This window comes from Lygodium microphyllum, chromosome 21 (genome assembly GCF_053477565.2).
Source record: "Lygodium microphyllum isolate KBCC chromosome 21, Lygodium_microphyllum_v1.1.10, whole genome shotgun sequence".
NCBI lineage: Eukaryota > Viridiplantae > Streptophyta > Polypodiopsida > Schizaeales > Lygodiaceae > Lygodium > Lygodium microphyllum.
Window position 1 is genome coordinate 111,302,374 of NC_141155.1, and position 25,731 is coordinate 111,328,104.

General features: G+C 47.3%; 1 protein-coding gene across 1 annotated transcript in view; it reads right to left on the reverse strand.

Moving 5' to 3' along the window:
• Positions 1-1,712: 1,712 nt before the first annotated feature.
• LOC148018430 (glucose-inhibited division family A protein) overlaps positions 1,713-25,731 on the reverse strand; it is a 172,313-nt gene continuing 148,294 nt past the window's right edge. Inside the window, exons 12-13 of the mRNA XM_087661793.1 lie at positions 2,867-2,959; positions 1,713-2,211 (exon numbers count right to left, since the gene is read on the reverse strand). Of these exons, the coding sequence (XP_087517919.1) occupies positions 1,996-2,211; positions 2,867-2,959 (309 nt within the window). The 3' untranslated portion in view covers positions 1,713-1,995. The remainder of the gene's footprint in view (positions 2,212-2,866; positions 2,960-25,731) is intronic.

The following is a 25,731-nucleotide window of genomic DNA, read 5'->3' on the forward strand; positions in this document are numbered from 1 at the left end:
CATTCTTTCTCAACCTTTGTGATGCAATGGCCTCAAGAGTCCTAAGGCCATGCTTGGGTGTACCTTGGTTTGGGGAAAACATTTCGTTGTTGCTAGCATCGAAATTATCATTTTTCAAGAGTGATCAGATTATGACAAAAATTTACAATTTTACATTGTTGAGCAGATTTTTACAAAGAGAAGCCAAACTTATTGGATTGAAGAGTATACAATTGCTTCATCCACATGCTCAAGTTCCTTGTTTTCACTCTTTGAAACAGGGAAGATTCACATCTCTAATCGATTCTGTTTTTCTACCTTTTGCCTTTCTTCTCCCCAAATAAACAAGTAGAGTTGTGATATTTGTTGGGTTAACACCAACTCTAGATGCTTCTCCAATATTTTCTGGATGAATCTTAAAGCACAACGGTAATAGTCAATTTCTATATCTAATGTAAGTGCACAATTAGCACCTTCATAAGATGTAACAACAAAGATTCAAAATACATAATAATTTTCAATATAATATTCATTTGTTGCTTTAAAATAGAAACTTGTCTTATTTAGAATATGCCAACTCATGCATGTGTAGGTCAAGAAATGGCATCATATGCTATGGAAAGGCATAATTCAATATTCATATGTTATCTACAAAAATTTGGGTTATCCAATGAGCTAACATGCTACTATTGAACAACTATTAGGCTGACTTTGGATAATTTGAAAAATTAAATGTGACCATTAGAGTTCACTTGTATGGGTATTTTAAATTGGAATGAGGTTTTGGTGCATATTAAACAAATTTCTCCCCTTTACGCAATAGGATAGGAGCATCTCATTAAAGACAAGTTTCTCTCTTCATTGATATGACAGTACTGCCTATAGCTCAGATACAAAAACATGATCATTTGCCTTTGCATTCATCAATTCTCTCATCTTGATAAGAAGTCTCTCATAAGAAGGGGCTTGTTCTATGGAGACATATGCCTAGTATTATCCATTAGGTTTTATCTATGCTTGCTAACAAAAGGATTGTTCTTGCACATGTAGAATCCATGCAAACACATGCACACAATCACATGCGCATGGGAAGAGAGAGAGAGAGAGAGAGAGAGAGAGAGAGAGACTCCTGAGATGGTGGGAAGTCCTTAGGCACCCTTTATGTGGCTGGGTGTTATGATTAGCATTGGTGCGCCCCTCCCTTGAGGAATACCTATTTAGGTATAGGTAAGGCATCTATAGAAGACAAACTTAGATCCAAACCATTATCGTTTACCACATATAGAGATAGTTTGGCCCCCTATGTTGAAGCACATATTGTGCCAACCTTCTGAGGGATATTGGGATAACTAGACATGATATCAAGCATATGCTACTGCCTTATACTTGTGTTAAAAATGATTACATTAAGCATTCTAGGATTTCTTTCATTTTGATCAATTTTAAATCCTAGAGATAGACCTCTTTCCAAACACATCCAAGAGAGCCCCTTGAGAGAACACAATCGGCAATTATTAGTTCCAAAATACATTCGACTTGAGGTGAGTTACACCTCATCATTGGCACTGGATGGAGCTAGCCATACATTACTCATTATGACTCATGATAGTGCTCTTATAGCATTTCTAGGGTAGGGTGCATTCGACTAGACTAAGTTTCTTTTCAGTTTCATTGTGATGCTTGAGACACAGAATATTGTGTATTAATTTGTTTGCTAGGACGATTTTGGTCTCTAGTAGAAATTAACATATCTTCTCATTCTTTCTCAACCTCTATGATGCAACAGCCTCAAGAGTCCAAAGGCCATGCTTGGGTGCAGCCCTGGTTTGGGGAAAACATTTCGTTGCTAGCACTGAAATTATAATTTTACAAGAGTGATCAGATTGTGACAGAAAAGTACAATTTTACATTGCTGAGAAGATTTTTACAGAGATAAGCCAAACTTATTGGATGGAAGAGCATACAGCTGCTTCATCCGCATGCTGCTGAGCAGATTTTTACAGAGATAAGCCAAACTTATTGGATGGAAGAGCATACAGCTGCTTCATCCGCATGCTCAAGTTCCTCATTTTCACTCTTTGAAATAGGGAAGGCCTCCGTCTCTCCAATCGATTCTCTTTTTCTGCTTTTTGCCTTTCTTCTCCTCGTCTCCAAATAAACGAGTAGAGCTGTGATATCTGCTGGGTTAACACCTCCAACTCTAGATGCTTGTCCAATATTTTCTGGACGAATCTGAAAGCACAGCAATAACAGTTAATTTTTGTATCTAGTGTAAGTGCACAATCAGCACCTTCATAGGACGGAACAGCAGACATTCAAAATACATAATATTCTCTTCTCTTTAATTACAAGCTGTCAGCCTATGGGGCACTTCTTTGTGTCTGCGAGCACGTGCACACGTGTGTGTGTGTGCATGGACGTCCATGCACACATGCATGCCACCATTTTTTATCTTTCATTCCAAATCTTCACTTGGGTTAGACTTTGGGCTCTCTAGACAACTGGACTCAGCAAAATCATGAATGTTTGGAAACTATTCATTCCATCCCTACAACTACTTTCAACACTTGTTGTTTGGAGGAGAGATTACTCTCTTTGCACGCCCATAAGAAAACAAACAATGGTTTTACATTCAGAAAAAGAGTGCACGTGTACATGTGCCATCTGCACAAGCTTCAAAAATGGCAGATTTGGACACCAAAAAAGCCTTTTCTTCATAAGGCTGCTCTTCGAAAGGCCTTTATTAGCCTTTTAATAAAGGCTTGCATGTTGATAGACAGAGGATGACTATATTCAGCATTAAACAAAATGATGGATCATGAACATAATTAAAGTTTCATTTTGAAACTATTAGTCAAGATAGTTGAAAGTTTCCAGCATTACTTACTTTTGAAAGCTTCTCTCGTGACTCCCATGATAAAGTGCCGATTGATTTGTAGTCCAAATCCTTTGGAATGGGTTTATGTTGCTTTTGTGCCATCTAAAATGAAAGGGAAAGTCATGTCTCTCTCTCTCTCTCTCTCTCTCTCTCTCTCTCTCTCTCTCTCTCTCTCTCTCATATGCACAACTTCTTCACGCTCACCCACATCCTACACTTCCCCTCTACCAATATCATTCACCTTACACATATAAAAACATGGGACAGGGGACTGAGATGCGGTATGGCCAAAACCCAAGGAACAGGAATGGGGGGAAAAGGCACAGCAGATTTAGCTTCACACTTAGCAATAGAATTGATTTCTGAGTGTTAAAAAAACCTTTCTAATCAGCTTAATTGTGCATAAATATCTCTTCTACGAATATCACAACATATTTTTCCAATAAATTATTAATTATTTATCAGAAAGTTGGTGGTGCATTAGTGAAACCAAAATGCAACAATGGCAATTCACACTAGTCCTAAACACAATTCTACTAGAGTCCTAAATACAATCTTAGGAATACATATTCCGCAATAAATAATAACCAATACATAATTCAAGCTTAGTAATATGTTTGCTTGCTTGCAACCTATCAATGAAATTATTTGACCCAATCAAAGGGTACTTATTGTTGATTGTAACCTTATTTAGATGCTTTGTAGTTTATGCACATTTATGCAGTGTCTTGATTTTTCTTGACAACAAGGAAGATGGGAACACTTTGAGGAGATTTACTCGGTCTAATCAAACTCATCTTCAAATATTCAATTAGATGTTGAGCTACCTTGTCTTACTCTAGCTAAGACTGAAAAGGAACAATTATAGGTCCTACATGAGGGATTAATGTAGTTTTATTCAATCCATCAATCTACATTCGTTTTTTAATCCATCCATCCACATGCACTTGTGTCTCTCTCCTCCATACGTTTTTTTGGAAATAGAGGTGAAACCATTTCTGCTTGATTTAGAATTCGAGCCTCAAGTTATAACTCACCCATTAATTATCCACACAAACAAAAAAGCTTTATTAGCATCCATTGGTACTCAACTAATTGCAAAAACCATGAATATATTTCATAGACATTGATTTTGATATTTGGTGCTCGGAGGTAGACTGCAAAGGGTCAACACACATACTAAGTCACCTATCACAAGCCTGGTCTACCAAGGGACATGCTTGCTTTTAGGCGATCTCATAAGTCACGTTAGTGGGAGGAATCATTCAATCCATAGACCCCAACCAGCCATAAAACCTTACCTTTAGACATAATTTCAATTACTAAAAAACAGCCAAACACTATTTTTAACAAGCACCGGCTGAACTCTCTCATGAACAACCATGAGGACACCAGAGTAATGCATTGCCATGCCCCCAACATAAAACAACCAGAACCCATAGCATTCAACAATTCTACCTACTTCATCTAACTCTTACAATCAACAACACATAATGCATCCCACCTATTCTCATGCAAAATATGCCATATGTCAGGTTGTTTGCTGTGAGAGCAAATCCCATGAACATTTCAAGTGGTGAACATACACTAGCAAAAAGAAAATCAATTTCAATGTTGACCCTGCCTTGATTCAACTTCTTTTGCCAACGCCTCAAGTAGCCAGTATTGCAGAGGCATTTTTCCCAAGATGCTCAGTAATTACCTTACCTTGCCTAGCAAATGTGAGACATGTAGGTGGATCTTGTGATTGCTCAGCATGTGATCGCAAATTGGTAGGTGACTTAGAACCGGAAGGAGCTGTAGCAAGTAGCATTTGACACATTGGAAGACTTATCCTTTTGACACACATATGTACATAAGAAATCCTAGGCACCTGCTAATGGACCAGCTGATTGCTCAACATTAACCTTCTTGCATTTTCTAATTTGAACATCAATCCATCCTGATTCATCAAGACCCAAAGATAGCACAAACTGCTTGCCCTCCTTAGCCAAATTTGTTTGTAAAGGCTGTTCATGAATAAATGGTGCATCAACCATAGTTCCAGTGTGCATATTATGATAAACACTCGCATCCTTCTTTTTTGGGCACTCAACCATGAAGTGGCAAAGCTTGCCATAGGAGAAACAATGACTAGCAAAGGTGCCCCATTTAAGTTTGAACAATAATGGATGCATATCGGTGCAATTACATCTCAACAAATTGGGTCTCTTCTGTGCAGTGTCCCACAGTGTGCACATGTGATTTCTGCTTGCCAGCCCTTGGAGGTACCAAAACAGTGCCAATGGCTGCCATTGCATCCTTTAACAAAGGCCAATAAATTGCCGTCTAGTTTTCAACCTCAACCCATACTAGACATTCCTTGTTAAGTAAACATTGAAAATCAGCCATGGGTCTCCATGGCACCACATGCTCAAAGAAAAGTGGCAACTTGCCCAAAAGATCATCTCAGTTCTTCAGTCATTTCAGCATGACCTCATAAAGCCCCAAGGACCTGAAAATATCTCTTTTACACAATCCCTCTTTGAAATATTGGTCAACCACTTGTGAATCCAAGAAAGCACCGAAATTCGAGCACTGAAAAAGAAAATGATACCACGCTCATAAAAGGTAGAGAAAGAGCGAATCACTTTTTTTGCTTGTCCACATGAGTATCCAAAATGTCCTCTGCATCGCATTTGGGAGATCATGATGACTCTGTTCCTTATAATCATCCAGGAAAGTGTTGGCAAATTCCAATAGGTGATCCCAATCTAAGTCCTGGGAATCACCAGATTGGGTAGCGACTTGTGCATAGGAGTGCACATGAGGCGCATAGGACCCTCAAAACTTGCCACAGGTTCATTTGAAGCATGTTTGCTGCATTTAACAGCTGACTATACATTAGAACACAATACCATTTTCTCAGTGCACAATACCATTTCCTCTTCCACTTCAAAATCCGGTCCCAAGGCCTCCCCTGCCTGATCAATGAAGCCAGTATTTAGTCCAGCCATAGCCTAGGCTGATCGCAAAAGATCTATCCAGCTCTCTTGCAAGTCTTCTTGCTTGTGTGTGACCTTGTCAATCACAGCAGGCATGAGTGTTTGGTTATGTGTGTGTGTGTCTGTCTGTATGACTGTGCGCTTGCAGATGTATGTGTTTGCGTGCTTGCTGATCCACTCACCTAATCGCACGATTGTTTGGTTGTGAGTCTACTTTGGAGCCCTCATGTGATGCACTCAAGGCCTTATGTGATTCAACTGGAACCCTTATAACTGCAGTCAGGACCTTCCGTGATGCAGTCAGTAGCAGCCTGAATGAGAAACCATGTGTGCAAGAGCAAAAGATTCCAGATCCATTCACAACTATCTTTTTTTCGTAAAAGGTAATTGTATTAATTACGAAAAAAATGTACAAGTTTACATGATTACATGATTACAAAATACACGAGGGCCCTAGGCCAACGTGTATAAAATCCCAGTACTAAGCCACAAAAAAGTTACACAAATCATGGCAAAGACCCAGAGGAAATTGCCATATGCCAAGGAAGCAAGTCCTCCCGAGGGAGCAAGTCCCCGTGCCGAATGAGATCTATCTGCCAATGCAAGAGACCTTTAAGCCACGCAATGTTCTTTGTACATTAGAGGCCGAATCAAAAAGAAAGGCATTCCGCGTGGTCCAAATGTGCCAGCATCCCCAGTATTTGAAAAAGTGGAATAAGATCTTCATATGCAACTGTGGCAGTGTGGGGTAGTTTGGGCGCACAAAAACCCAATCGAAAGGAGTTAGAGAGGACCCCACCACTGTGCGCCAAACTTGTGACAAGAGTGACCAGATCTTCTTGGCGAGCGGGCAAGAAAGAAATCGATGTCGGGCCGATTCCACAGTAGTGGTACAGAAGAAACAATTGCCATTCGAGATTCTACGCTTGGAAAGGGCCGAAGCAAGAGAAAGACCACCAATCATCACCCGCCAAAGAAAGACCTTGCATTTGAAAGGTGTCTTATTCAACCAGCCCTCCATCACAGTTGCCTTCCACCATGACTGAGATTTCCGCAATCCCCATACAGTATTAGCTTTCACACCCAGCCATTGATGATCTTTAATGAGAAGATGATACACCTAATTAGCAGAGGCGTTTTCCAGACTCAACCAACCTGCAAGGTCCCAATCCTGCCAAGGACGATCCACAGCCAGGGCAGGAAAGGGTTGCCTACCCCGAAGCACTGACAAAAGCTGTTCCCATAAATCACAGTATCTGCGCGGGATCCTAAAAAGTCTCCTGGCAATACGAAATGATGCGAAGACATTGCGAGTGGCAAGGGTAGCATCCGCAACTGAAGTCACACCCAAACAGGCCATGCGGTTAAATCTTGGTCTGAGCTCATGTTTGTCTTCCCATGAAAGTAATCTCGAGACTGCCAACAATTCCAGTTGAAAGGAGTTAGTATGCAAGCGGTCCCCCACTGGATGCCAACGCGCCTTTTGGAGCACCACCTTCCAGGAGCCGATCAAATGCAGTAACAAAGAGGAAGAGGGACTGGAAAATCGAGAGTCTGCATTAAGGACATGCCACCAGGAGCCTCGAAGTCGTGTATTACCATGGCGTAGCCCGCTGTTCTCAAGAAAATAACGGGCTATAATGGTCCATGGGTGATGATCCACACACATGGCGCGAAAAAGAGACAAATGAAGAGCCAACATATGAGTTTCAGCATCCAAAATAGCTCCACCACCCATGCGTTTAGGGGTACATGTATGTGACCATGAAATCCACGAAATACCTGCTTGCAATGAGTCCTCCTTCCATAACATGAAACGAATGGGACGAGTGAGAGCCTTCAAAGTAGTAGGAGTCCATGGCACCAATGGCAAGAAATATGTGAGCATTGGCAGCATAATTGTCTAAGCCACTTTGAGGCGGACATGGAATGGCCACGCTTGCATCTTCCAATACATAAACTTCGCTGCCAGTTTTTGTGAAATCCAGTCCAGTAGCTCCTTTGGCCGCACATCCACCCCCAATGGGTATCCAAGATGCCTGACAATGGATCCACAGGAAACAACCGGGCCCTGCCAACCCAATGACTGTAAATCAGACTCCGTGCAACTGAGTATGGCTGATTTGAAGGCATTGATGCGAAGACCAGAAGCATGACCAAAGAGTGTCCAAACATCTAATGCCTTGTGAATGTTGTCCTTGTCCGCCCGCAAAATCATAAAGCTATCATCAGCCAGAGATTGGCTAATGAAGTGCTGTCCCAAAGGAAGAGACAATCCGGCCAGCTGAGCAGAAGCTGCCATTGAAGATAACATTGAAAGAACCGGGTGAGTCGCCAGGGCGAAGAAGAAAGGACTCAAAGGGAAACCCTATCTGACCGAGCGTGCAAGGACAAATGGCTCTGTAACCCCACCATTGAGCATAACTCGTGAAAAAGCCGCAGCACTAATGGTGTAGATCAATCAGGATATCCGAGTACCAAAACCCATAGCAGACATGAGTTCTGCAATGAAAGACCAGTCTAAATAGTCAAAAGCCTTTTCCAAATCCAATTGAATCAATACCACTTCCTGACTGGAGTGCCTCACATAGTCAATAGCCATTTGCACATTTAAGATATTATGCAGAATGTTGCGGCCCTTAATGAAACCATATTGAAGAGGATGCACAATAGCTGGAAGGTGCTTGTGAAGCCGATTCGCCGGCACTTTGGAGAAGATTTTATACATCGAACCCATCAAAGAAATTGGTCTCCGGTGTTGCAGCATTGACGGCGAAGGAACCTATGGAAGCAGTTTGATAAGGCCTTCTTTCCAAGAGGAAGGCATGACCCCTGTTTCCCAAACCTGCTGAAACATAGCCGCGAATGGCTTCACCAGCTGGGTGGCCGAGTTCTCAAAGAATTCATTGGTGAGACCATCCCAACCAGGACTTTTATCCTTAGGCAGGTGTAACAAAACATCCATAATCTCCTCCTCGCAAATATTTGCCTCCAAAGTAGCTTGCATATCAAGTGGAACCTGCTGTCGGACCAGATCATAGAAGACCGAGCGTGCATGCGTAACCTAGCTAGAAGGCGACGGAGAAGAACCAAGAAGATCCATAAAATAATTTCTACACATATTGACAATGGTTTGCGGATCAGTGACCATGCGACCTTCTAAATCTTGGAGTCTAGTCATATTTTCTCGAGCAAGAGAAGCATGCAACGCGCGAAAAAACTTATGAGTCTGAGAGGCACTATCTTGCAATGTGTCAGTCAAGTTGTGCAGCTTGGCCTGCTGATAAGATTCCAACTGAAATACTTGACTAAGATGAGCCAAATGCATTGCCAGTGACAGGAGAAATTCATCATCCGGGTTGTCCACCAGCAGCGAACGGACCAGAGCCAGTAAGTCCTCCGCTGCATGTCGACGCTGCCGACAAATAGAGGCATGATGGATCCCATACTGCCGAGCAACCCGCTGCACATTAGAGAGCAGCCGTGCAAAGGAAGCCAAGCCCTCAGAGGCGAAGTCCAGTAAGAACCTCTCAATCAATTGCTGCATATAGCCCTGAAAGATTGGATGCTTCAAATAAGACGAGTTGAAACATAAAGGGAGTTTATCCAGGAACTGCATAAAAGGTGCAATAGGTTGTGCAAGCATCTCAAGCTGGAGGGGGAAATGGTCCGACAATGCATATTGCTGCAAGACTTTCATTTCCAGCATGTCAAGAAGAAAATCATCCCCTTGCATGATATACATTCGGTCCAACCGCGACCAAGTAGTTGCATATTGTGCGGAATGAAAAGTAAACCCTGAAGAAGAAGGGTGGAGCCAAGACCAAAGATCTTTCTTAAGTACGTGAAGAGTGAAGGCATTCCACACCCGGCTTTCCGGAGCATCCATTACCGAATGCCCTGAAGTGGGCTGAGAAGAGTCAACACACATATTGAAATCTTCCATCAAAAAACCCCTTCTACCAAGTGACATGGAGTTCTGCAAAGTCGTCCAAAGATCCCGTCGGGACGCAGGGTCATTCGAAGCATAGAGGCCCAGCAACCATAAAATCTCTCCTTCAAATAAGACTTCGATTACTAGAAAGCGGCCCTGTACATCATTTTTAATAAAAACAGGCTGGTATTTCTCATGGACAATCATAAGCATGCCCGAATAGTGCATAGCATGTATCCCTGCATAAAACAGGCGGAATCCATGGCAATCCACCACTTTTCCTACTTCACCGTGACTCTTGTGCTCAACCGCGCACAAGACATCCCACTGGTTCTCATGCAAGACACCCCACATGGCATGTTGCTTATGACGAGAGCAAATGCCTCGCACATTCCACGTGGCTATCTTCATATATCTACAAAAAAAGAGAATCAGGAAGGAGGCACTTGTTGCCTCAATTTCACCTTTTCCGTGAGAGCGTCCAAGACACCCTCATCCAGAAAATCAGCTAGCACTGCAAACGAATTCTGGCGGCCCGCTTTAGAGGTAGATGGGATATCCACTGCCTTGGGAGTGGAACGGGAATAACGACGATCCTAGGGTGTAATCGCATTACCTCTAGTATCAAACGCCAGCTTAGCAGGTGGGCCAGACTTTCCTTGTAGATTGATTACGGGGGGCTGAAGGAGCCATAGTACGCGCAGCATGCTGCAAAGAGAACATTTCTTTCCTGCGCATATACGTGCGCACGGAATCTTGTGAAGCATTAGGCCCAGAATCCGCCAGGCCTGCATCCAACTTTTTACATTTTTTTGGACGTGCCTCCAGCCAATCATTGCTACGGGTATCCAAACCCAGGACCTGTTGTTTACCTTTATCCAGAACATTAGGTGGCTGGGGGCCTCCTGTGCCGGGGCATCAAGCACCATGTCATCCTTAGGCAGCATAACATGCACATCATCTGAAGACGGTTATCTCTCTGGGCATTCGACCATAAAATGCCCCAATTTACCACATGAAAAGCAAAGTCTTGCAAAGTTGCTCCATTTCAAGCGAAAGTGCAAAGGATGCATGCCAGAGCAATTGAGGCGAAGCCACGCGGGCCTTTTCCTGGCTGTGTCCCATAACATACATAAACGGTTTCTATTCATAGCCCTTAGGCTTGGGGGAACCAGCACCGTTCCCACAACTGCCATTGCCTCCTTTAACAATGGCCAATAGACCGCCGGACAATTTTCCACTTCCACCCATACCGGGCATTCTCGTTGAAGCAGGCGCTAAAAGTCTGCCATAGGGCGCCATGGCACAGCATGGACCAAGTGGCGATCAAAGAATAATGGCAACTTGGATAGGAGCTCAGCCCGATGGGTCTCTGATTTCAGCAGCACCTCATAAAAGCCGCGGGGTCCAAGAAAGATCTCCTCAACACACTCCCCTTGTAATAAATGGTGCAGCCACTGGCCAATATGGGAAAGCATTGGGATCCTGCCAGTGAAGAAAAGTATAACTGCACGGTCATAAAACACCGAAAAAGACCGCTAGACTGATTTCAGGTCCACCGTGGCTTCCAGCACTTCATCAGTTCCCGAGTCACAAAAAGCTTCATGATTATGCTGGACATAATTGCCAAGCAGAGTATTGGCAAAGTCCAACAAATGGTCCCAGTCAATCTCCTACGAATCCACAAGATCCGAGGCAACCTGCACATAGGAACGTTCCTGAGGGCCCATTGTTTCATCAAAAGTATGCTTGGAGCATTTGCCCGCAGGCGGCAGGTCAGAAACAGAAGGCATCTCCTCCGTGCACGGCACCATATCCTTCGGCTCCTTTGTATCAGAATCAGGACCAAGGGTTGCTACTGTCCGGTCGATGAAATCCATATCCAGGCCAGCCATACTACTGTCCTCTCTCTCTGTCAGGGCGCGCAACCAAGGGCAACGTCGCAGGTCCGCAGGGCAGGTCAGCCAGGTCACAGGTCAGCCAACGTCTCAAATTCTCTCCCTCCCTCCCTCCCTCCCTCCCTCCCTCCCTCCCTCTCTCTCTCTCTCTCTCTCTCTCTCTCTCTCTCTCTCTCTCTCTCTCTCTCTCTCTTTTTCGTAAAGGGTAATTGTATTAATTACGAAAAAAATACAAGATTACTGGATTACAAGATACATGACGACAATACAAGTCATCATGTGAAGAGGTGCTAAGTACTACAAGTTACAATTTCATGGCAAGGATGCGGAGGAAATTGCCATATGCCAAGGACGGAAATCCTCTGTAGAGAGCAAATCAGAACGATGGAGAAGATCTAACTGCCAATACAAGAGGCCCTTAAGCCTCACAATATGCCGCTGAACATTATGGGCGGAGTCAAACAGAAAAGCATTCCGAATCGTCCAGTTATGCCAACAGCCCCAGTATCGAAGAAAGTGATACATGAGCTTCATATGTGGCTGTGGGGGAGTAGGGTATTTGGGCCGGCCCAAAACCCAATCAAAGGGGCGCAGTGTGATGCCAACCACCCCTCGCCAAACGGCCGACAAAAGTAACCAGACTTTCTTAGCGACGGGGCAGGAAATAAATCGGTGGCGGGCGGATTCCATAGCAGTGGTGCAAAAGAAACAGGTGCCATTGGAGATTCGGCGCTTGGAAAGAGCCGAAGCAAGCGGAAGACCCCCAATTATCACTCGCCAAAGAAAGACTTTGTATTTAAAGGGTGTCTTGTTGACCCAGCCCTCCATCACAGTGACCCTCCACCACGAGCGGGATTTACGCAATCCCCATAAAGCATTCGCTTTAGTAACTAGCCATTGATTATCTTTAATCAGGAGATGATATACTTGATTAGCAGAAGCTTTGCTCAAAGGCAGCCGGCCTTGTAGGTCCCAATCTTGCCAGGGATGATCCAAAGCAAGAGCAGGAAAGGGTTGTCTGCTCTGGAGCACCGTCACGAGCTGTTCCCATAAAGGCCTATATCCACGAGGGATCCGGAAAATCCTCCTAGCAGTACGAAACGAGATAAGCACATTGCGCCTGGCAAGGGTGGCATCCGCAACTGAAGACAAGCCCAAACGTGCCATCCGGTTGAATTGCGGTCTAAGCTCGTGTTTACCTTCCCACGAAAGTAGACGTGAGACCGCCAGTAATTCCAATTGAAAAGAGTTAGTAGCCAGACGATCCTCCGTTGGGTGCCACTGAGCCTTTCGAAGGACATGTTTCCAGGAACACACCAAATGAGTAAGCAGCGATGAAGAAGAACTGGAAAACCGTGAATCCGCGTTAAGAACGTGCCACCAAGAACACTGGAGTCGGGTATTGCCATGCCGAAGCCCATGACCCTCAAGGAAAGAACGGGCAATAGCGACCCACGGATGATGATCATCCGAGCACATGGCGCGGAAAAGGGACCAACGGAGTGCCTGCATGTGAGTTTGGGCATCTAAAATAGCTCCGCCACCCATGCTTTTGGGGGTGCACGCATGTGACCACGAGATCCAGGAAATGCCTGCATGCAATGAGTCCTTCTTCCAGAGCATGAAGCGAATAGACTGAGTGAGAGCATTCAGAGTCGTAGGAGTCCAAGGCAACAATGGCAAGAAATATGTGATCATTGGCAACATAATTATCTGTGCTACTTTGAGGCGAACATGAAAAGGCCAGGCCTGAGACTTCCAGTACATAAACTTGGCCACCATCTTCTGAGAAACCCACTGCAGAAGCTGCTTTGGGGGAATATCAACACCCAATGGGTATCCAAGATGCCTGACAATGGAACCTCGAGGAACAACCAGACCCTGCCAGTCCAAGGACTGCAAATCCGACTCCGTGCAGCTTAGAATGGCTGATTTGAGCGGATTGATACGAAGGCCTGACGCCTGGCCAAAGAGACCCCAAACATCCAATGCTTTTCGAAGGTTATCCTTGTCCGCACGCAAAATCATAAAAGTATCATCCGCCAGGGATAGGCTAATGAAATGGTGTCCTGTAGGAAGCGACAATCCGGCCAACTGGGAAGAGGCGGCCATATGTGATAACATGGAAAGAACTGGATGTGTCGCAAGGGCAAAGAATAAAGGGCTCAAAGGACACCCCTGTCTGACAGAACGGGCAAGGACAAATTGCTCAGTAACACCTCCGTTCAGCATGACTCGCGAAGATGCCGCAGCACTAATGGTGTAGATCAAACGAGACATCCGAGCACCAAAGCCCATAGCGGACATAAGGTCAGCAACAAACGACCAGTCCAGATGGTCAAAAGCCTTTTCCAGGTCCAGTTGAATCAACACCACCTCCTGATTAGAATGCCGGGCATAATCAATGGCCAATTGGGCATTCAAAACATTGTGTAAGATATTTCGGCCCTTGATGAAACCGTACTGGAGAGGGTGTACAAGGGCAGGGAGATGCTTATGGAGCCGATTCGCCATTACTTTGGAAAAGATTTTGTACATGGAACCCATCAAAGAAATGGGGCGCCAGTGTGTCAACTTAGATGGCGAAGGAACTTTTGGAAGCAGTTTAATAAGTCCTTGTTTCCATGAGGGAGGCATGATCCCTATTTCCCACACCTGCTGAAACAGAGCCTGCAAAGGTTTTGCCAGTTGGGTAGCAAAAGCTTCAAAGAACTCATTGGTGAGACCATCCCAACTGGGACTTTTATCTTTGGGCAAGTGTAACAAGACATCCATAACCTCTGCTTCACCAATATCTGACTCCAGAGTAGCTTGCATGTCTTGCGGTAGCTGATTGCGGACCAGGTCATAGAAGACCGAACGGGCCTGAGTGATTTGGGCTGAAGGACGAGAAGCGGAACCGAGAAGGTCACGAAAATAATTGCTGCACATATGCACAATAGTCTGTGGATCCAGGATAAGGTGGCCTTGTGCATCCTCGAGTCTGGTCAAATTCTCTCGAGCAGGAGAGGCATGGAGAGCTCGAAAGAACTTATGGGTCTGACATGCACTATCTTGCAAAGTCTCTGTTAGATGTTGCAATTTGGCCTGCTGATATGATTTTAATTGGAATTCTTTAAGAAGATCGGCCACCCGCAGGGCCAGTGTAAGCAGAAATGCATCATCCGGAGTGTCCATCAGCAAGGAGCGAACCAAAAGCAGCAGGTCCTCTGCTGCCTGTCTACGGCGCCGACAAAGAGAGGCATGATAGATCCCATATTGCCGAGCAACCCGCTGCACATTAGAGAGCAATCGGTCAAATGACGCAGTGCCCTGAGAGGAAAAGTCCAAGGAGAATCTGTCAAGCAATTGCTGCATATAGCCCTGAAAAATTGTATGCTTTAAGTAAGAGGAGTTGAAACGCAAAGGGAGTCTCTCCAGAAATTGCTTGAAGGGGGCAATGGGTTGTGCAAGCAACTCGAACTGCAGAGGGAAATGGTCCGACAAAACATATTGCGGCAACACTTTTATTTCGAGCATCTCAGGCAGAAAATCATCATTATGCATGATATATATGCGGTCCAACCGCGACCATGTTGTGGCATACTGGGCCGAATGGAAAGTAAAGCCTGGAGAAGACGGATGTAGCCAGGACCAAAGATCTTGCTTAAGAACAGCAAGAGCCAAGTCGTGCCACATACGACTTTCCGGCGCATCCATTACCGAATGCTCCGATGTGGACTGGGAAGAATCAACACACATATTGAAATCCCCCATGAAGAAGCCCCATCTGCCAAGTGACAAGGAGGTCTGCAAAGTCTGCCAAAGCTCTCGGCGAGATAACGAATCATTCGGAGCATAGAGGCCAAGTAACCATAAGATTTCCCCTTCGAATAAAATTTCAATCACCAAAAAGCGGCCATGAACATCATTTTTAATAAGAACAGGCTGATATTTGTCATGTACAATCATGAGCACACCCGAATAATGCATGGCCTGTGTTCCTGCATAGAACAAACGAAAGCCATGGCAATCCACAACTTTTCCGGCTTCACCGTGACTCTTGTGCTCAACAGCGCACAGGACATCCCACTGATTCTCATACAATGCAGTCCACATGGCATGTTGCTTGTGACGAGAACAAATTCCTCGCACGTTCCACGTGCCTATTTTCATGTGTATACAAAACACACTTAGGTACGAGGCACAGCTTGCCTCGATTTGACTTTGTCGGCGAGAATGTCGAGGACTCCCTCATCCAAGAAATCTGCCAACACCGCAAAAGAGTTCTGAGGGCCAGATTTGGAAGTTGACGGCATATCTGCTTGCTTGGGGTTGGAACGTGGGTAACGACGGTCCCACGGAGTAATGACGTTGCCTCTGGTATCAAAAGCCAGCTGTGCAGGTGGACCCTTGAGACGATCCGAATACATTTTTCTGGCGGGCTGATGACGGGGAACTGAAGAAACCATAGCAGGAGCAGAACGCTCGGACGACATCATTTCCTTCCTGCGCATATATGTTCGCATGGAATCGTGTGAAGTAGTAGGCCCAGTACTGTCCATGCCTGCACCAATCCTGTTGCCTTTTTTGGCACGGACTTCAACCCAATCAGTAGCATGGGAATCCTGTCCCGAAACCTGTTGTTTACCTTTGGCCAGAACTTGGGGCGGGTGGGTAGGATCCAGCGACTGGGCATCGCACACCATATCTTCCATGGGCGGAGCAACATGAGCTGCATCCGAAACGTGTTGTTGCTCGGGGCATTCAGCCATAAAGTGCCCCAACTGTCCACAGGAAAAACAATGGCCAGCAAAATTGCCCCATTTCAAACGAAAGTGTAACGGATACATTCCAGAGCAATTGAGGCGTAACCATGCAGGCCGTTTCCGTGCGGTATCCCATAACATGCACAAGCGGTTGCGATTCACCGCCCTGAGACTGGGAGGGACCAGAACCGTGCCCACAGCGGCCATAGCGTCCTTTAATAGCGGCCAATAAACAGCCGGACAATTTTCCACTTCTACCCACACAGGGCATTCACGTTGCAGGAGGCGCTGGAAGTCTGCCATCGGGCGCCATGGAACCACATGTACCAACCGACGATCAAAAAACAAAGGCAGTTTAGACAGAAGCGCAGCACGGTGCATCTCTATTTTCAAAAGGACCTCAAAAAAACCCCGGGATCCAACAAAAATCTCTTCAACACATTCCCCTTGTAGCAGACTCTGCAGCCATTGGCGAATACGGGAAAGCAGCGGGATGCGACCAGTGAAGAAGAGTATCACCGCGCGATCATAAAATACCGAAAAGGAGCGTAGGACAGTTTTTGGCTCGACGGTAGCTTCCAGAACATCGTCTGGAGCAGAGGCAGAGAAGGCTTCCTGGTTATGTTGAACATATTCACCAAGCAGAGTGTTGGCAAATTCCAACAGATGCTCCCAGTCCACCTCCTGAGAGTCCACCGGATCCGAAGCGACCTGCGCATAGGAACGATCCGGAGAAATGCCTATCTCTTCCGGGGTGTGCTTGGTACGTTTGCCCGCAGGCTGGATGTCAGGACCCGGGGGCAATTCTTCAGTACACGAAACCATATCCTCGGGTTCCTCAGCATCCAAGTCCGGGCCAAGTGCTGCCACCGTTTGATCTAGGAAATCCAGATCCAAACCAGCCATCGTGTATGACGAACTGATCTCACAGAAGGCCTGACCGGCACTCTCTCTCTCGCTGTCTCTTTCTGAGTACAGAGCAGAGGGCACGCGATCCCGGACGCTGCCTAACTGACGAAGGTCAGGTTTAGGGTTTTCGCAGGAGCTGGGCGCCTGGCGTCAGGGGTAGGCTACTGTGGATAGGGCGGCAGACCTGAGGATGGAACACAGGTCTGGCAGTCGTCGGCAGGGCGGGATGATCGAGGGCGCAGGGCAGAGGCCTCGCCAGCAGAAGCCCTAAACGCAAAGGGCAGACGAGCAAGGCGCTGGTGCAGAGCCCGCCACTCAGGCGGGCGACAGCAGGGTGGGGACAAAGGGCTGACCAGCAGCGGGGCGGGGGACTTAGTCACGTCCGACGGGGCGTGGGAGATACGCGACTGGGCGCCAGGGAGCTGCGGCCGACGGATCGTCAGGGGCGGGCGACAGGCGACAGGCCTGCGGGCGGCGGGCAACGGGCGACGACGCGGACGAAGGCGAGGCGGCGGCTACAGGCGACGACGTGGAACCGATAGGCTATGGCGGCACGACAGGCGACGCGACCTCCCCACAGCCATCGTTCTCTCTCCCTCTCTCTCTCTCTCTCTCTCTCTCTCTCTCTCTCTCTCTCTCTCTCTCTCTCTCTCTCTCTCTCTCTCTCTCTCTCTCTCTCTCTCTCTCTCTCTCTCTCTCTCTCTCTCTCTCTCTCACGGGCGTGCGTGACGGGATGCTGGTCTGACGGGCGTGCGTGACGGGATGCTGGTCTGACGGGATGCTGGTTTGACGGGCGAGCGTGCGTGACGGGATGCTGGTCTGACGGGCGTGCGTGACGGGATGCTGGTCTGACGGGCGAGCGTGTCTGACCTCTCTCTCTCTCTCTCTCTCTCTCTCTCTCTCTCTCTCTCTCTCTCTCTCTCTCTCTCGTAAAAGGTAATTGTATTAATTACGAAAAAAGGTACAAGATTACATGATTACAAGAGACACGAGGGCCCTAGGCCAACGTGTGGGAAATCCCCGTCCTAATGCACGAAAAAGGTTACACCAATCATGGTAACGACCCAGAGGCAATTGCCATATGCCAGGGAAGCAAATCCTCCCGAGGGAGCAAGTCGGAGTGCCGGATAAGATCTATCTGCCAATGCAAGAGCCCTTTAAGCCTGGCAATATGTCTCGGTACATTAGAGGCCGAATCAAAGAGAAAAGCATTGCGCGTGGTCCAAATGCACCAGCATCCCCAGTATCTGAAAAAGTGAAATAAGATCTTCATATGTAACTGTGGCGGTGTGGGGTACTTTGGGCGCACAAAAACCCAATCAAAAGGAGTTAGTGAGGACCCCACCACTGCACGCCAGATTTGTGACAAGCGTGACCAAATATTCTTGGCGAGCGGACAAGAAAGAAATCGATGTCGGGCCGATTCCGCAGTAGTGGTACAGAAGAAACAATTGCCATTCGAGATTCTACGCTTGGAAATAGCCGAGGCAAGAGAAAGACCACCAATCATTACCCGCCAAAGAAAGACCTTGCATTTGAAAGGTGCCCTATTCAGCCAGCCCTCCATCATCGTTGCCTGCCACCATGACTGTGATTTCCGCAATCCCCAAACAGTATTAGCTTTCACACCCAGCCATTGGTGATCTTGAATGAGAAGATGATAGACCTGATTAGTAGAGGCCTTTTCCAGACTCAACCAACCTGCAAGGTCCCAGTCCTGCCAAGGACGATCCACAGCCAAGGCAGGAAAGGGTTGCCTACCCTGAAGCTCCGACAAAAGCTATTCCCATAAACCACGGTATCCGTGCGGGATCCTGAAAAGTCTCCTAGCAGTCCGAAACGATGCGAGGACATTGCGAGTGGCAAGGGTAGCATCCGCAATCGAAGTCACACCTAAACGGGCCATGCGGTTAAATCTCAGTCTGAGTTGAAGTTTGTCTTCCCATAAAAGTAATCTCGATACTGCCAACAATTCCAGCTGAAAGGACTTAGTCTGCAAGCGGTCCCCCACTGGATGCCAACGGGCCTTTTGGAGCACCACTTTCCAAGAGCCGACCAAGTGCAGTAACAGAGAGGAAGAGGGACTGGAAAATCGAGAGTCAGCATTAAGGACATGCCACCAGGAGGCCCGAAGTCGTGTATTACCATGGAGTAGCCCGCTGTCCTCAAGAAAATAATGGGCTATAATGGTCCACGGGTGATGATCCACACACATGGCACGAAAAAGAGACCAATGAAGAGCCAGCATATGAGTTTCTGCATCCAAAACAGCTCCACCACCCATGCGTTTAGGGGTACATGTATGTGACCATGAAATCCACGAAATACCTGCCTGCAGTGAATCCTTCTTCCATAGCATGAAACGAATGGGATGAGTGAGAGCTTTCAAAGTAGTAGGCGTCCACGGCAACAATGGCAGGAAATACATTAGTATTGGTAGCATAATTGTCTGAGCCACTTTGAGGCGGACATGGAATGGCCACGCTTGCAACTTCCAAAATATAAACTTCGCCGCCAATTTTTGTGAAATCCACACCAGTAGTTCCTTTGCCCGTACATCCATCCCCAATGGGTATCCAAGATGCCTGACAATGGAGCCACGGGAAACCACCTGGCCCTGCCAGCCTAATCAGGCTCCATGCAACTGAGTATGGCTGATTTAAAGGCATTGATGCGAAGACCAGAGGCCTGACCAAAGAGCGTCCAAACATCTAATGCCTTTCGAATGTTGTCCCTGTCCGCCCGCAAAATCATAAAGATGTCATCAGCCAAAGATTGGCTAATGAAGTGCTGCCCCAAAGGAAGAGACAATCCTGCGAGCTGAGCAGAAGCCGCCATTGAGGATAACATTGAAAGGACCGGGTGAGTCGCCAAGGCAAAGAAGAGAGGACTCAAAAGGCAACCCTGTCTGACCGAGCGTGCAAGGACAAATGGCTCTGTAACCCCACCATTGAGCATAACTCTTGAAGAAGCTGCAACACTAATGGTGTAGATCAATCGGGACATCCGAGTACCAAAACCCATAGCAGACATGAGATCTGCAATGAAAGACCAGTCCACATAGTCAAAAGCCTTTTCTAAGTCCAATTGAATCAATACCACTTCCTGACTGGAGTGCCGCGCATAGTCAATAGCCATTTGCACATTTAAGATATTATGCAGAATGTTGCGGCCCTTAATGAAACCATATTGGAAAAGATTTTATACATCGAGCCCATCAAAGAAATTGGTCTCCAATGTTGCAGCATTGACGGCGAAGGGACCTTTGGAATCAGTTTGATAAGGCCTTCTTTCCATGAGGAAGGCATGACCCCTGTTTCCCAAACCTGCTGAAACATAACCGCCAATGGCTTCACCAGCTGTGTGGCCAAGTTCTCAAAGAATTCATTAGTGAGACCATCCCAACCAGGACTTTTATCCTTAAGTAGGTGTAACAAAACATCCATAACCTCCTCCTCGCAAATATCCGCCTCCAAAGTGGCTTGCATATCAAGTGGAACCTGTTGGCGGACTAGGTGATAGAAGACCAAGCGGGCATGCACAACCTGGCTAGAAGGCGAGGGAGAAGAACCAAGAAGTTCCATAAAATAATTTCTGCACATATTGACAATGGTGTGCGGATCAGTGACCATGCGACCTTCCGAATCCTGGAGTCTAGTCATATTTTCGAGAGTAGGAGAAGCATGCAAGGCGCGAAAGAACTTATGAGACCAGCAGGCACTATCTTACAATGTGCCAGTCAAGTTGTGCAGCTTGGCCTGCTGATAAGATTTCAACTAAAACACTTGAATAAGATGGGCCATACGCATCTCCAGTGACAGCAGAAAATCATCATCTGGGGTATCCACGAGCAACGAACGGACCAAAACCAGTAAGTCCTCTGCTGCATGTCGACGTCGCCGACAAAGAGAGGCATGATGGATCCCATACTACCGAGCAACCCGTTGCACATTATAGAGCAGCCGTGCAAAGGAAGCCAAGCCCTCAGAGGTGAAGTCCAATAAGAACCTCTCAATCAATTGCTGCATATAGCCCTAAAAAATTGGATGCTTCAAATAAGAGGAGTTGAAACATAAAGGGAGCCTATCCAGCAACTGCATAAAAGGTGCAATAGGTTGTGCCCGCATCTCAAGCTGGAGGGGGAAATGGTCCGACAATGCATATTGCTACAAGACCTTCATTTCCAGCATCTCGGGAAGAAAATCATCCCCCTGCATGATATACATTCGGTCCAACCGCGACCAAGTAGTTGCATATTGGGCGGAATAAAAAGTAAACCCTGAAAAAGAAGGGGAAGCCACGACCAAAGATCTTGCTTAAGTACGCGCAAAGCAAATGAATTCCACACCCGGCTTTCCAGCGCATCCATTACCCAATGCCCTGAAGTGGATTGAGAAGAGTCAACACACATATTGAAATCTCCCATCAAAAACCCACTTCGGCCAAGTGACATCGAGCCCTGCAAAGTCGATCAAAGATCCCGTCGGGATGCAGGATCATTCGGAGCATAGAGGCCCAGCAACCATAAAATCTCTCCTTCAAATAAGACTTCGATTACTAGAAAGCAGCCCTGCACATCATTTTTAATAAGAACAGGCTGGTATTTCTCATGGACAATGATCAGCACACCCGAATAATGCGTAGCATGTGTCCCTGCATAAAACAGACAGAATCCATGACAATCCACAACTTTTCGTGCTTCACCGTGACTTTTGTGCTCAACTACACACAATACATCCCACTAGTTCTCATGCAAGACAGTCCACATGGCATGTTGCTTATGGCGAGAGCAAATGCCTCGCACATTCCATGTGGCTATCTTTATATATCTTCAAAAAAAGGAAGTCAGGAACGAGGTGTCTGTTGCCTCGATTTCACCTTTTCCGCGAGAGCATCCAGGACACCTTCATCCAGAAAATCAGCCAATAACACCGATCCCAGGGTGTAATCACATTACCTTTTGTATCAAACGCCAGCTTAGCAGGTGGGCCCTTGGGACCGTCTGTATAGACTTTCCTTGTAGACTGATTACGGGGGGCAGACGGGGCCATAATACGCGCAGCATGCTGTGAAGTGAACATTTCTTTCCTGCGCCTATACGTACGCACGGAATCCTGTGAAGCATTAGGCCAGGATCCGCCAAGCCTGCATCCAACTTTTTACCTTTTTTTTGACATGCCTCAATCCAATCAGTGCTACGGGAATCCAAACCCAGGACTTGTTGTTTGCCTTTATCCACGACATTAGGTGGCTGAAGGGCCTCCTGTGCCAGGGCATCAAGCACCATGTCATCCTTAGGCAGCACAACATGCGCATCCTCGGACGACGGTTGTCTTTCGGGGCATTCGGCCATAAAATGCCCCAATTTACCACATGAAAAGCAGTGTCCTGCAAAGTTGCCCCATTTCAAGTGAAAATGCAAAGGATGCATGCCAAAACAATTGAGGTGAAGCCACGTAGGCCATTTCCTGGCCGTGTCCCATAACATGCATAAACGGTTTCGATTCATAGCCCTTAGGCTTGGGGGAACCAGCACCATTCCCACAACTGCCATTGCATCCTTCAACAATGGCCAATAGACCGCCGGACAATTTTCCACTTCCACCCACACCGGGCATTCTCGTTGAAGCAGACGCTGGAAGTCTCCGATAGGGCGCCATGGTACAACATGGACCAAGCGGCGATCAAAGAATAATGGCAACTTGGACAGGAGCTCAGCTCGATGTGTTTCCAATTTCAACAGTACCTCATAAAAGCCGCAAGGTCCAAGGAAGATCTCCTCAACACACTCCCCTTGCAATAAATGGTGCATCCACTGGCGAATATGTGAAAGCACCGGGATCTTGCTAGTGAAGAAAAGTATAACGGCACGGTCATAAAACACCGAAAAAGACCGCAAGACTGATTTCGGGTCCACCGTGGCTTCCAGCACGTCATCAGTTCCCGCGTCAGAAAAAGTTTCATTATTATGCTGGACATAATCGCCAAGCAGAGTATTGGCAAAGTCCAACAAATGCTCCCAGTCAATCTCCTGCGAATCCACAGGATCAAAGGCAACCTGCGCATAGGAACGTTCCTAAGGACCCATTGGCTCGTCAGAAGTATGTTTGGAGCGTTTGCCCGCAGGCGGCAGTTCAGAACCCGGAGGCATCTCCTCCGTGCACGGCACCATATCCTCTGGCTCCTTTGTATCAGAATCAGGGCCAAGGGCTCCCACCGTCCGGTCTAGAAAATCCATATCCAAGCCAGCCATACTGCTCTCTTCTCTCTCTGACGTGACCTGTCCTTGCAATCAGATTTCTCTGTCCTTGCAGATGCCTGTATGCAAGCCTTTTGACCACAGGTCTAAGCCTGTAAGTCTGGGGGCCTGTAACTGTCTGCAGAAGGGCGCACAGGGACTGTGTTGAAGTCTGGCTGCTCGCACAACAGGTCTGTACCTGACTGGCAGTGAGAAGGCTGTTCATACAGGGGCAGGGCAGAACTGCACTGGCATAAGGTCGTCTGTTGCAATCGATTTGTCTCTCCTCGGCAAAGTCGTCCCTGATGGCGGGTAGGACGGATGGCAGGTCACACAACGGGCCAGAGGGGGCAGACGGGCGGTGCAGATGCGGGCGGAGTCAGTTGGCTGGCGACGGGCGCAGCAGACCATCGATGAGAAGGCGGGGTGCAGCAAACAGGCGAGGGTCACAGGAGCAGGTGACGAGCGCAGGTGCAGGCAACGGGCGCAGAAGCAGGCGACAAGCGCAGGTGCAGGCGACGGACACAGGAGCAAACGACGGGCACGGGAGCCGTCGACAGCACGCAGCAGACCCACGATAAGGAAGTCAACAGGGCGGCGGCCCAGCAATGGCAGGGGTTGACGGCAGGGTTCGACGGTTGCGCAATGGCCAAAATCGAGTCGTTAGGTCACGGGGGTGCCAAGTCCGCCATCGCCTCTCTCTCTCTCTCTCTCTCTCTCTCTCTCTCTCTCTCTCTCTCTCTTTGTGTAAAGGCAGGGCTGCTCTGTCTCCGTGCGCAAGTTGCAGAACCCAGGGACGCAGGCTCAGACTCGAACTGTGGATGCTGCCTCTCGCTGAGAGGAAGAAAAGATCTGTGCACCCTGCGAGACACTGCCACAGACGAGTTGTTACCTGGGGTGAGCACCACGGTGGCTGACTGGCGAGGGCGGCGTCTGACAGGCGAGAGCGGCATCTGATAGACGAGGGAGGCGGCTGACAGGCACGGGCAATGTCTGACAAGCGATGGCGGCGGCTGACAGGCGAGGGCCGCGTCGGACAGGCGAGGGCGCACAGGTCTGGCAGGCGATGGCGTCTGGCAAGCGATGGCATCTGACAGGCGAGGGCAGGTCTGACAGCGAACAGGACGGGGCAAGTCGACGTGCAAGTCGGATGGCAGGTCCCGCGACGGGTCGGACAAGTCAGACGAGCGGTGTAGCAACAGGGCAGGTCAACGTGCAAAAACTGACGAGGCAGCCCACGGAAGCAGAAGGGTCGCCATCCGTCTCCTCACCATCACTTCTCTCTCTCTCTCTCTCTTTTTTTTTCGTAAAAGGTAATTGTATTAATTACGAAAAAAGTACAAGATTACTTGATTACAAGATACATGACGACAATCTAAGCCATCATGTGAAGAGGTTCTAAGTACTACAAGTTACAACGTCATGGCAAAGACACAAAGCAAATTGCCATATGCCAGGGACGTAAGTCCTCCCTAGAGCGCAAATCAGAATGCTGGAGAAGATCTAACTGCCAATACAAGAGGCCCTTAAGCCTCACAATATGCCGCTGAACATTATAGGCTGAGTCAAAAAGAAAAGCATTCCGAATGGTCCAGTTATGCCAACAGCCCCAATATCGAAGAAAATGATACATGAGCTTCATATGTGGCTGTGCCGGAGTGGGGTATTTGGGCTGCCCGAAAACCCAATCAAAGGGGCGCAGGGTGAAACCAACCACCCCTTGCCAAACAGCCGACAAAAATAACCAGACTTTCTTAGCGACGGGGCAAGAAATAAATCGGTGGCGGGCGGATTCCACAGTAGTGGTGCAAAAGAAACAGTTGCCATTGGAGATTCGTCGCTTGGAAAGAGCTGAAGCAAGCGGAAGACCACCAATCATCACTCAAAAAAACCTCGGGACCCAACAAAAATCTCTTCAACACATTCCCCTTGTAGCAGACTGTGCAGCCACTGGCGAATACGGGAAAGTAGCGGGATTCGACCAGTGAAGAAGAGTATCACAGCGCGATCATAAAACACCGAAAAGGAGCGTAGCACAGTTTTTGGGTCCACGGTGGCTTCCAGAACATCGTCAGGTGCAGAGTCAAAAAAGACTTCTTGATTATGTTAAACATAATCGCCAAGCAAAGTGTTGGCAAATTCCAGCAAATGCTCCCAGTCAAC